Source organism: Opisthocomus hoazin, chromosome 2 (genome assembly GCF_030867145.1).
Source record: "Opisthocomus hoazin isolate bOpiHoa1 chromosome 2, bOpiHoa1.hap1, whole genome shotgun sequence".
Lineage (NCBI taxonomy): Eukaryota > Metazoa > Chordata > Aves > Opisthocomiformes > Opisthocomidae > Opisthocomus > Opisthocomus hoazin.
The window spans coordinates 22,350,396-22,362,396 of NC_134415.1; the positions used below are offsets into that span (position 1 = coordinate 22,350,396).

The window sequence follows — 12,001 nt, forward strand, 5'->3', positions numbered from 1 at the left end:
GAATATGGCTTGCTAGGCATAGCTGTCGTCTTCATCTCACCATGATTTGGGTTACCTCTCTTGCATCAGCCTAGCCAGCCATGTGCTGTAGACCTCGCTCCAAGACTTGCACTTGAGCTTTCTTGCCAAGCTCTGTGTGTTCCAGAAGATGAAGCTTGGCCATAGCTGATCTAAGGCGTCTCAGTTGTCAAATTTCTAATCAGAGCAACTTCTGCCTTGTGTGAGGAAAAGTCCAAAGCTAGATGCCTTAATCTAGATTATTTAGAAGAGCAGCTGTCTTTTGGTGTTCTTAAAATACAAATTCCATACAGAAAGAAGCATCCAATAGTAAAGATCTTTTTTTCATATATTAATAGTTCTGGATTCGCGTAGTATAAGTAGCAATTTGCCAAAGCAGACACACGTTGAATAAGCCTATCTAATCATTTGGTTGATCCATCTCTTAACTCCCAGTCCTGCAAAGCACAGCTAAAACTTCTGTTGAACTTCTGTCCTTAATTAACGTAGTGGGACATCAGCCAGTGATTTCAATGGAGCACACCTTGATTATGAATTGCTCTTCATGTTGTGAAGTAAGAGTATATTTTGCAAATGGTGGGAGGCAAAATCAGAGATGGTTTTAATTCCATTCTTGCTCAATTATATACCAGCTTGCAATTGTAAATGTTTGTACAAATAGAGAGTTCTATTCACCCTGCCTTACAAACTCGAGCAAAACCAAACCTGAGGCAGTACAGTTGCTTTTTAGACTAAATGCTTTTATAATTAGAATTCATAAAGATGTCAGATTTCAAAATGATGTGGTTTAGAAGTTTCTAAACTATTAAATCTTAAATTTGCAAGTACTTTGTTTCTTATTTTATTTCTTTGTGATTTCCCAAGCTTGCCTAAAACTTGTTTTCATTAAGCTTTAGATCCTTTATAAAAAAAAAAAAAAAAAAAAGAGGTTTTGCAAGGGAAATAGAGGTCAATCTTTAAAATTAATGACGCAGTAATCTGCGATTGGGTTACACATTTGCAATGTATATATTCATATATGCAGTAGTTAAAATCTTTAACTTTGTAAGTAACTTGTGCACATTGTAAGTCAGGAATAGTAATGCAATGATTACTTACATCTCCAAATCTTCCACTAGAGACTGCCTAAGAAAACTTTGTGCAAGTGAGTTTTACTAATTTGTGGCACTGCAAAATTTTATATTATTTATACATTTACAAATAATTTAAACACTGTGTTTTTTTGTTTGCAAGAAGCCTTTTGAAGGAATTTTCAGACATTTAATAAAAGTGAGGGTTATGTTGAGGCCACAAATCACTGCGTCTGTTAGGGATACTGGGAAAATAAGTGCTCTTGGATTTGTGCTTTTCCCTCCTACCTGCTGAGATCTTACTTGTTTAACAAAATATGTGTATTGCAAGAGTGCTCAATTGCTATTTCCACGCACAGGGTAGTACACTGTTCTTGTTTATGCCATTCTATTAGTTCATTTTGATTTCTCACTTTTTATATTATGCTAATCACTGTTGATAGTACATGACCATTACTACTGTAGTGAGGGTGGTTTTGAAAGGTCGCTTGTTTTTGCGAATGGGAGAAACGTTGGTGTTCTTGTTCACTGGTAAAAATTGTCAATGAGAACTTTATTTTTTAGTGCTGACAAGTTAGTGCAGCTAATTTATTATTCACTCCTGTCAACTTTTTCAACCCTCAATGTGTAAACATTTTGCTTGTGCTGTGTATGTAATAGGGAAAGTACTAAAATACATTTTAATGAAAATTGTCAGGCATGGTGTGGAGTGGATTTTTAAAAAGGCACAAATTTACTACATCATAGAGATTTTTTTTTTACCAATTAATTATTTGTGCATTTGCTTTAAACATAATTTGCTATTATATGTAGTGAGTGGTGCTGAAATTGGTTTCAGTTATCAAAGATGTGAATGACACAATGGATGCTTATGTACTCTGCCTGCCAAATCCATAAACACTGGTACTGCACAAACTTCTGTTTTCTCACGTGTTTCCTGGTTTTCTGTCAGCTTTCAGTCTTCCATGGGTCATTCAATAAACACTACCCTGGGTGACTTTTTTGAGTGGCCATATGTCAATCAAACTGAAGTACATGCTTTTTAGTAAGCAGAGAATATAAGCCTGCTTTATTTGAGTTTGGCTGTGTCTCAGCAGGACTGTGCCTTACAATCTGCTTCATTCCTAGCTTAGTTTTGCCTTCAGCTGTACAGTGGAAGAGGTTGGGGATCAAACGAGGAGGAGTGCCCGATGAAAACAAAGAGCAGAGAGGGAGAGAATTCAGCAGCAGCATTTGAAAGTATTCTTTAAAGATATTCAATTTGAACTGATCCAGTTTAAAAAAAAAAAAAGGGAGGGGCAGGCACAGAGGGGTCGAGGAATGTCCAGTTACCTAAAAGCTTTTTCCAGTGAGCGTTTCAGCAGGTGGTGTCACATGAAATAGAATTTTTTGTTTTTCCTTTTAATTGTATCTGTTGGTGTGGGATTAAAAAACTGTTGAATGTCATTGTTTGGCATATACATTTTTTTTCTAATGAAGGAATGGATATGTCATTTTATGAAAGATATTCTCAGTGCATTGCTGATATGAATCACCTGGTGTAGCACTTACTAAGTGTGTTTGTATACTAATTTTGAGAAAGCGAGTGAGCACAAGAAGTTACTTATATTAGGCATCCAAGATACAATAAAATGTCAGCTGTACAAATCTTTCCTTTCTAGAAAATACCCTTAAATGAATTTGTGTTTTTGTTGTAGTTTTTAAAAATATTTCAAGTACCGCATTCCTCATTAGAGATGAGTGAGAGGAACCCCAGCATGGCTCCAGTGGAGCTGGAAGAAGTGTGTGTATTTATATAGACTTTTTACCAAGCTTCTCACATCTCCTGGGGGCTCCCTTTGCTCTGAGTGAGGCCAGTGGGAACTTTATACCCAGGTGCTGCCATTCCTCTCCCAGCTGCTGCGAGGTGATGGATGGTCACTGACTTCAGACTAAACAGAATTCCCACAGATGATCAGACTCACCTGGGCTTCATGACTTCTGTCTTGTCCCTCTAAAAATGTGTTATTCCTTCTCCCTCTATCAATGTAATTTTTTTTTTTTTTTTTTCTCCTCTTATCCTTCAGCACTTTTCAGGAAAATCCCCAACTGAATTTGTTGCCTTTCAGCCATGTGATCTATGAAACTCTGCTTTTGATGGTCCTCGCTTTATCTTTCTGTATCATTGCAGGGTATCCCCTATATTTGTAGAAGTTTAAAAACCGCAAAATACAGGTTTGGAATGACAAATGTAAGGCTTTCCACTTAGCACTTTGGACGAAAGAAAATGTCCTACTGAGATCTCCAGGAATTCTGCGGTTGATTATAGTTGCCATTCAGATTGCTGCCTCTTAGTCATACAGCAACAGGCATTAGAGAAAACTGGTACCTGCTCTGGAAAGAGGAAGGTATTTTTGGATATATGTCATTTGCTGCTAGCTTGCTGAAGTCAAAGAAGTTAGCTTTAGAAATCAGAGATGTTAGCAATGGGATTTGTGTAACTGCTTCTGTTAAGACAAAAGCACAAGTAAACAGATGAATTCCAGCAACTTGCAAGTAACTTGAAGCATTTACATGATCAAGTGTGCTTTTTTGTTTTCTTTTTTTTAATGTCAGAGCTGACAGACTTTGTTTTTGTTTTATCATTTTCTTTGAAAATATAAATCCATTTCTCTCTCTTGGGATATTTCAGTAATAATAATATGCTGTTAAAATAAACAGAATTTGGATTTTTGAAAACAAAAAATGAGTCAGAGTTAAGTACATAGGATAACAATATATCCTATAACAATATAACATTTGGAGAAACCACAAACAATCTTCAAAAGAAATTCTTGAAGTTAGGTCCTTTTTATCAAACATCAGAGGGATAAGCTTGTTTTCTTAGACTCTAACTGAAAGGGATTTTCCAGAGGAGGCTAGAGATTAAAACGCCCCGCCTGAACTTTTCAACATTTCCACCTAACATGTAAGGTGCATTTTTAATTCTCTTCTAATTCTGCATATGAAAAAGTATTTATCATTAGACTATATATTTGTGTTACATTACTCTTGCTGTACTTAAGGACTTGTCCTGAATGCATTTTGCTTTTGTGGTTTCACAAGAATTTGAAATGCAGCTGATTGTATGTAGACCACAGCGCTAGTAGAGAATACTTTTCCGTTTTATAAATTTTAAAACACATTTCCATGGGTTGAATCTCTAAAATAATATAGGTTTGAAATTTGCTTGGGCTGTGTTGTCCCACCTAATTTCTCTTTCAGTAAATGTCATTCAGTTTGTACAGCTATACCACTTTTTAAGGAGAAAAGTTTTTTTCAAGAGGCATGTTGGCTCGTCTCACATGCCAATATTAAAATTCATGGATACAGAAGTTAATAGTAGGTACCAACAAAATAATGTTTTATGAGGTGTTAGATATGTTTCAGGACTTACTTAAATACAGAAAAAAATAAATTGCCTTGACTTCATTAAAAATTGACTTTTGGATTCAGGGAACAAGTGAGGTGTAACTTAATCAAAAACCAAAATAGTTTGTCTGCCGTGCAGCTCAGTCTTATTTAGGATGAATGTTGATCTTGTTACAATACTGTAACGCCGAGCCTGGGTCAAGAACTTGCGGGTTGCTGCGCAGACTTGAGAGCTCTTCCCCTCCCCAGTGCTTTGTGACCAGCATCATTAGGTCATGTCTGCATTACATTTGTAGGCTCTGCAGCGTACGAATAATTCGTGCTCAACTGCGTTGGAAGGTGCCTTTCTTGGCTCTTGGGTATTGTAAAGTAATAATGATGCACGGGCTGGTTGTGTCGATGTCTACTAATGTTTGGAAATGTAAAATAACAAGTATTTAAGAATCGCTGTGTGTAGCAGTAGAATTTTAAGCTGTTTGAATTTGTCTTCCAGAGACACATGCAATCATACCCTGTTTTCTGAAATTATGTTTTTTATAGGGGACCAGGAAAAGCTTACCAAATGCATTATAGTTACCTGTATTGTTTTAGTATTTGTGGGGCTTTTTTAGATTGCCAAAGATAAAGAGCTTAGAGTTGTAATTTACTTCCACGTAAAAGGTGCCAGTTAGCGCTGTTCTAGTAATCCAGTGGTTAGTGTGTTTGGTCAGGCAAAGTCAGTCAGTCTGCTGGTCCACCATCTCTGCTTGTGCAGCTCGACTAAGTACAGCCTCCAGGCTTCAGGTGAGCAGTGGTTCTTTGACTCGCTAAATTTGTCATGCTGATGACAAATGTATTTTTACAGTGTACTGTTAGAAATAACTGAGCTGAGACATGCTGTTTAAAATACTGTCTTCCTTTTGTGTGCATCAACAGGTTTTTGAAACTGGAAAATAGCTTTTAGTTACAGTTGTAGTAACACCCTCGCAAGGAACAGATAGCTTTTTAGTTATGTTAATTACTTCCGGTGAGAGTTTGTAGCTCTCAAAACAGAGCAAAACAACAGTCCTTGCTCTCTGCTTCATACCGTATAAAACGACGAGGTTGCTGAAGTATTGGGGGATGTAATAATAGGACAAAACCATCATGTGCACAATAGACAGGTGCTCTTAAACACTCTTCTGTAGTGTTAAACATTCTGTGCTGTTTAATGAAAGTACATGAAATGAAGTCACAAAGATTTTTTTATTTTTTTTTTTTTAGCATGGGTTTGCAGAATGGTGGTTTTAAAATATGCAACGCAATATTCTTTTTCTGCTAATTTTAACAAATTTACCACAGACTAGCTTGAGCAGTAATCGGGACCAGAAATCAAAATAGCAGCCCTTGATTTTCTTCCAGGTTCTTGAATGTAAGTTACATTTGGGATGTTTGGGATAGTCTTTATAAAAATAACAGAAAAATGTAACATTTGATTTTCATTTATTGGTCAACTACAATTATTTACTGTAGTAGTTTCAATTAATCAAGTAATTAAATGTAATGTATCTTGTTCTCTGGCCCACTTAATAATTCTTTAGAAAACAAATAGTAAAATATGGTTACAGTGCCTGATATTTCTAAGGGCAGAATAATTTCTATAGTCCTACCCGCAAAAAAATGAAACCAGACAGAGGTCTAAGTACTTCCTAATGCCATCTGTGAAGGTGCCTTTGTTTTCTGGAGAGTAATGATAAAAGAAAGTGCTCAGATTTGCACTGGGCATCGTGCAGTTTGTGGCAAGTCCCTTGTTTCTGCTCGCCTTAGTTTCCGTAAATTTGGGATCCCAATCCGTTTTATTGCTTGGAGATAATCATACAAACTCAAGTCGTCTGCTCCAGATCTACTATTCCAGCAGTGAATATTTTAATGGTAGTAATGTGTGAGTATCCTTTTAATAAAAACTTAGGGATTTATTTAGGTGGTAAAATCAATTTTTAATAATTTTAAATTTTTTTAATTTTTAAAAAAATTAATAGTTTTTTAATAATAAAAGCTTAGGGATTTATTTAGGGTAAATTCAAGGTGATGTTTGAAAATCACACCAAAGGACATGCTCCAACTTGTTAGGTATAGCTGTTGGGGCACCTTGTGTGCTTGACTCTGAGTAAGCTCCTGGTACGCATGGTTCAGCTGGCTGAGGGGAGCTAGTTTCTCCTGGTTTTGTAAGGGGGGGTTGTGCGGGCAGTTGTGGTGTTTGTTCCACAGATAAAGACAGTTAATGAGTAAGACATTCTGATTAGAAAGAAGAGACAATATTTAACAGTTTTAGCAGGGACACCCTCCTGCATTGGGCTGCATTCAGAGTTAATGTTAATATGAAATGTTTTATTTAGAAGGATTTGCAGGGGATCAGCTAATTCAACGATCTGCCACATTGGTGTGGAGGGGTTCTTGGAGGCGGTGCAGCATAAAATTCTGCATATGCACACTTTGAAAGTAGCCTTGCATATTGGACTTGGGCTTTATTTGTGTAAGTTTTATTCTGATGCACTTAATGCAACAGTGGAGAGGGATTCCTGTCCTTACAGACCTGTTGTAGCAAGTGAGTAGCATGGAGTATGTGTCTGGGTAATCGGATACCATCCAAGTGCATATAAATAGTATACAGAAGTATATAATATAATCTAACCTGTGATATTTGAGAAGATGAGTGAAATTTTTGGAAGACTGGAAAATGCGCTGCAGTTTAAAGGTTTCTGAAGTGTAACCTGTTAGCAACAGGAAGTCTTGACAGTGATACTGGGATAATAATGTTTTTAATTAACTACTTTTAGAAACTAAATTCATAACATTTCTCTGTACTTTATGTCAATATAAAGCGGGATGTAGAAATTTCTTCATCATGGCAAAAGGAAACTCCGCTGGTCAGTAGCTGCATCTTGGAGGCAGATTTGCCATCTGGAAAGTTTTCCTAATGTTTGCACTTTAACATTGTTCACTAGCTTGAATGTATCTTACTTCTGTGAGGTATGGGTAGCTTAGGGACTGTTTTAGCCATGCTGTCTTATGCTTATCCTGTTCTGCCAGATCTAGCCATTCACTTTTGCTTTATCCATACCTTCACATACGTGCTGTGATGTCCATTCCAAGTGGTACCACTGTTATGTGTTGGAGTAATAAAGAACAACTGGTGCATGTCTTATTTTATTTTTTTAATGGTCACTATCAAGGAGCAATAAAGTTAAAAGATGCAAATCATCTTTGAGAGACCCAAGAACTTCTTGTTTTCCGGGCAACAGAAATAGGCAGTTGAATATTATTGGTATTCCAAATTGTGTGTATTCTGTCACATGAACTTTACACAAACTGTTGCATCCACGAACTTAAACCTTCAGATAAATGCCAACTTCACATCTGAAAGCCAGGATCTGTGAGCACTGGGCTTTCTTCCACTACCAAGGGTGTTTCAGGAAGCTTAACTTTTGATTGTGATATATTCTTTCTTTGTTTTGGGGGGACTACAGCTGGCTGAATTGCTATCTAGGATCACTTTCAGCAGACTGGAAATGAAGCTTCTGCTGAACCAAGTCTCTTGCAAAGAAGTGCCTGGAAAGATTAGGCTGGATCTATGGATTGCCTTCTTTGCTACACCCTATGCTGTAAGGCATTATGGAGACAGTGATGAATGTGTCTGTTTTAAATCACATAACTGCACATTGTTATTCCTTTTGAAGAATGATCATCTTAAGTAATGAGACTGAAACCTAGGGAAACAGCAGTGTACCCTGTTTTCTGCTACAGAATCTACTTTATATTTTGAGTAGTTGTTTTAGTTGAAGGTGGTTTTGGTTTTTTTTTTCAGAGGTGGCCAAGATCTGCTGCAGTTAATGGAACTTGTTAATGGAACTTTTGAAACTATATGATAGTCAGCTTCCAAGTAGCTCAGAGTCAGTGGCCTTTCCTAAAGCAGAAGGAAATTCTGAATATTCTGCATTTTTATTTCTCCTTTTGCCTTCCTCCACCTTAATGAAAAAAAATTGTTAAATTAGTATCTTTATCATACTGAATTTTTAATTGGTGGATCATCATGGAAAATCTAGCCCAATATTTGGCTGCTGTACTTGGCAAAGAGGAGAAAATGTGAGTGTTGTTTCTGAACAGTTTTATTCTGGCTCTTGTATTATACAAGTACATCATTGCATGAGTGTGGGTGTGAGCTGGAAGCCTCTAGCTCTAGTATTTTACCTGGCTGATGGCAGGAGGAGGAGGCAATACACAGAACATGCTCACTAAGAGAATCTACATCTCCAATGAGTCAGAAAAATAGGAATATAAGACTTCTTTTTAGGGTGTGTTTTTTGCTTATACTCTATTCAGAAAAGAAACTGTTGTGTTGTAGTAGCAACACATTAGTATGTAGAAGCTGACATTTGATCTGCAAAGTGTACAAGTAAGCTTTGTGCTTGCGAGGCCAAGACTGAATGGAAATGCCAGTACTTATGCATGTACGTGGCTTTTTGCATGCAAACTCTATATAGGAGGAGTAATACTGGTGAAATTTGCGCTACCTGTTTGTAAGTACCTTCATTGTGTATTGCATCATGAAAAGACATCACATTACCACTAGCCAAAGTGAGGGGACTATGAAATACATTGCCGTAAGTTTTATGGTTATTTCAGTTATTAGCCACTGCTTGATGAACTACCAATATGCTGTTGGCATGTTAAAGTAGACTGCGAAATCTTTAAAAGATCCAAATGGCTTAGAAGGTGAAACAAAGTAGTGGATGAAGTGTGTGGTGTCTTGGCTTGGATCCAGCTTGATGTCCTAAACGAATGCATCATGAAACCACAGCAGATCAGCCCAGATTTACATGAGTGGCGTATAAGAGCCCCGAAGCTAAGCCAACATAGTGATTGAATTAGCTCCCGCATTGAGAGGCTTCCCCCTCCAGGTCAGACTTCTAAGCACTGATGGGATTGTGTGGGGAACTAACATTTACAGATTGAAGTTTGCCTGCATTTTGGAGAAAAAGAAATCTTAGAGCTTTAGAACTTTTAACTTTGACAAGTGTGACTGATTTTCTTTTGTGAGGGAGGGGGAAACACGATGAAGAATAATGGAAAAACTGGAAGAATTTCCATTAGTGGTGCTTTGGTCAAGGACCTGCCAATCTTCCCAGAAATATCTGTTCAAAATCTGAAACATTTTGTTGCTGCAGGGCTGATATGTACCTTACGTGTTGCCCACCCTCGTACAATGCCTAGCTTGTTCTTTTAGTAAATAAGAACTGTACTGTAGTGTGGTGCTCATAAATAGGACAATTTTGCAAACGTGTGTGTGCAGGTGCAGAAGTACAGCATTTGTGAACTTTTCTCTAAATATCTTATTTTTTAAATACTGTCATATTTTTATTAAACTGATATGGGGAAATAAACATCAGATTAAAGACAAGACGTAGATGAACATAAGCATTACTCCTTTTGAGTAATCATTGTGCTTTTAATATAGTTTTGTGTTTACGTGATGCAGGGAAACAGTAAACAAAAAAAATACGAAGAGTGTCTTATTCTAGGGATTTGTATCATGGCAAAAATGTTGCAAAGAGATACTGGACAGCTTTTAAAAATATGTTCTACAATGTATGTTGTTGATTGGTACCCTCACATGAGATACTGGCAAGTTCCAGCAACTATTTCATGAATGTTAGTGTTGTTTGCAGTTCTTATTTATGTATGCTTCGATATTTCAGTAACCCAGTATCTCCATTTTTGTTTCTCAGCATGATGTGTCACAGACTTTGCTCAAAGCAACTCTGGACAGTGTGGTTGAAGAGTGTGTCAGCTTTGTAGGAGTTGATATTAACATCTGCTCAGAAATACTATTAAGGTGAGTCAAACATTTTCCTATTCCAGTAATTACATGGCTCTGCATCACAGAGTCTCTGTTTAGTCTGCCATCTGACTCAAGCTCAGCTGGAGCAAATGGCTCTTGTGTTAAACTTCCAATTACATGAAAATGACACATTAAGACAGTATTTCACTGCATCATTAAGAATCAGTTTTTAAGAGTATGTATGGTTGTTCAAGGTCAAACTATGCTTCAGAGAAAGATATTTAAACGTTTTGAACTAACACTGCAATTTTAGAAAAACTTGATATAATTAGGTTGTATTTTTACACTGAGAAAGGGATTTTCAAATGTACTTTCTGTCTCTTAGAAGGTATTTTTATAGGTACTGCTAAGTGGAACAGGTTGTAAAAGTTGGGTGAGGAAAGGAGAAAAGGAAAGATTTAAGGGGAAATTGCTGAAAAATTTATCCCTTTCTACTGTGTTGTTTTTTTAAGTAATTATGCCATATTTACTTCGAAAATGTTCTGGATTTTATTTCTCATTATTAGAAATTAAAAGCTCATTCTGTCTCTTGAGTGTGTAGAGTTCAGAATTGTTTAGCTGAACCTCTCAGAAGAGTAAAAGTGTTGCTGTCATCTCTAGTATGAGGGGAGGAAAAAGAATGTCCATAATCGTGGTAGCGACAGTTATATTGGGTATCAAAGTTAGGAAAATTTATTCTTGCTAGCTCTATCTTTTTTTTTTTTTTATGATTATGATTATAATCATTCTTGAAAACATCTTTCCATATTTTGGAAGAGGTTCTCTTTCTGTTCTTCTTGGTTTTCCGCTTTCTCTTCTATATTCTTTTTCTCTGTATCCAATCCATAGCCTGACTCCTGATTTACCTTCTGTCTTACTTTCTTTCAGATTTAGGTCAGCTATTAGTAAGAAAGCAAGCAGTGCCTTTTGGTAAATGAGGCTGTTCCATGAAGAGAACCCTACCTGAGCAAGTGCAGTGGGTGAGCAGGGTCAGCTTTCTGCAGGGTACAACTATAGTGTGCAGTTAGCAGAGGGCACCAGGCTGAGGAGCTGCTGTGTCTGCACAAAGCTGTAAACGTGTAGTAACCCTGTCCAGTCATGGTTACAGGTGGTAACCGTGTTGGCTAAGTACTTTGGTCTAATTAACCTGGCTTATGATGCTCATATACAGGTGCTGTATCGAGTTCTGCATCTAGCTTCATCCTCAGCAGTTCAGTTCTGCTATTCTGTGTAGATGCAGTCTAAGTTTCCCTCAGATGTACAGTGTATGGAATTGTCACCCCAACTAGAATATACCATGAGCAGGGCTTTCTGCTCATGCTTTCTGATGCATCTAATACTCTCCTTGACACGTGTTACATGTGGAAGGGGTGACAATGCTACAGTCCTTGCGTTACTGCTGAGCATCGTACTTGAAAGACTTGAGATCATGAGCGGAAAATTCTGTGAACTCTGTGTGATGTCCCTTTGTCAGTGTAAATAACCTGGGTTTCATAATGTTTCTAAGAAATCTTTGGAGAAAATTCCATTCTTAATGATTAATATTTTGTCTGTGGTTAAAGGTGTGTCTCTCCAATTTAATTCTGAGGTTTCAGCAATGTTGCATTATTTTTTTAACTTTTGCTTGAGGATGCGAATAATGGAAAGATTTTTTTAATTTTTTTTTTAATCCTCCTTTCCCCTTCCG

The 12,001-nt window shown here is 37.0% G+C and overlaps 1 protein-coding gene across 3 annotated transcripts in view; it reads left to right on the forward strand.

Annotated features, from left to right (window-relative positions):
• Positions 1 to 12,001, forward strand: part of SRBD1 (S1 RNA binding domain 1) — a 129,560-nt gene that overhangs the window by 97,142 nt on the left and 20,417 nt on the right. For all 3 annotated transcript variants that reach the window (XM_075412861.1, XM_075412863.1, XM_075412862.1), the window contains exon 19: positions 10,223 to 10,329. In XM_075412861.1, coding sequence (XP_075268976.1) covers positions 10,223 to 10,329 — 107 coding nt within the window. The remainder of the gene's footprint in view (positions 1 to 10,222; positions 10,330 to 12,001) is intronic.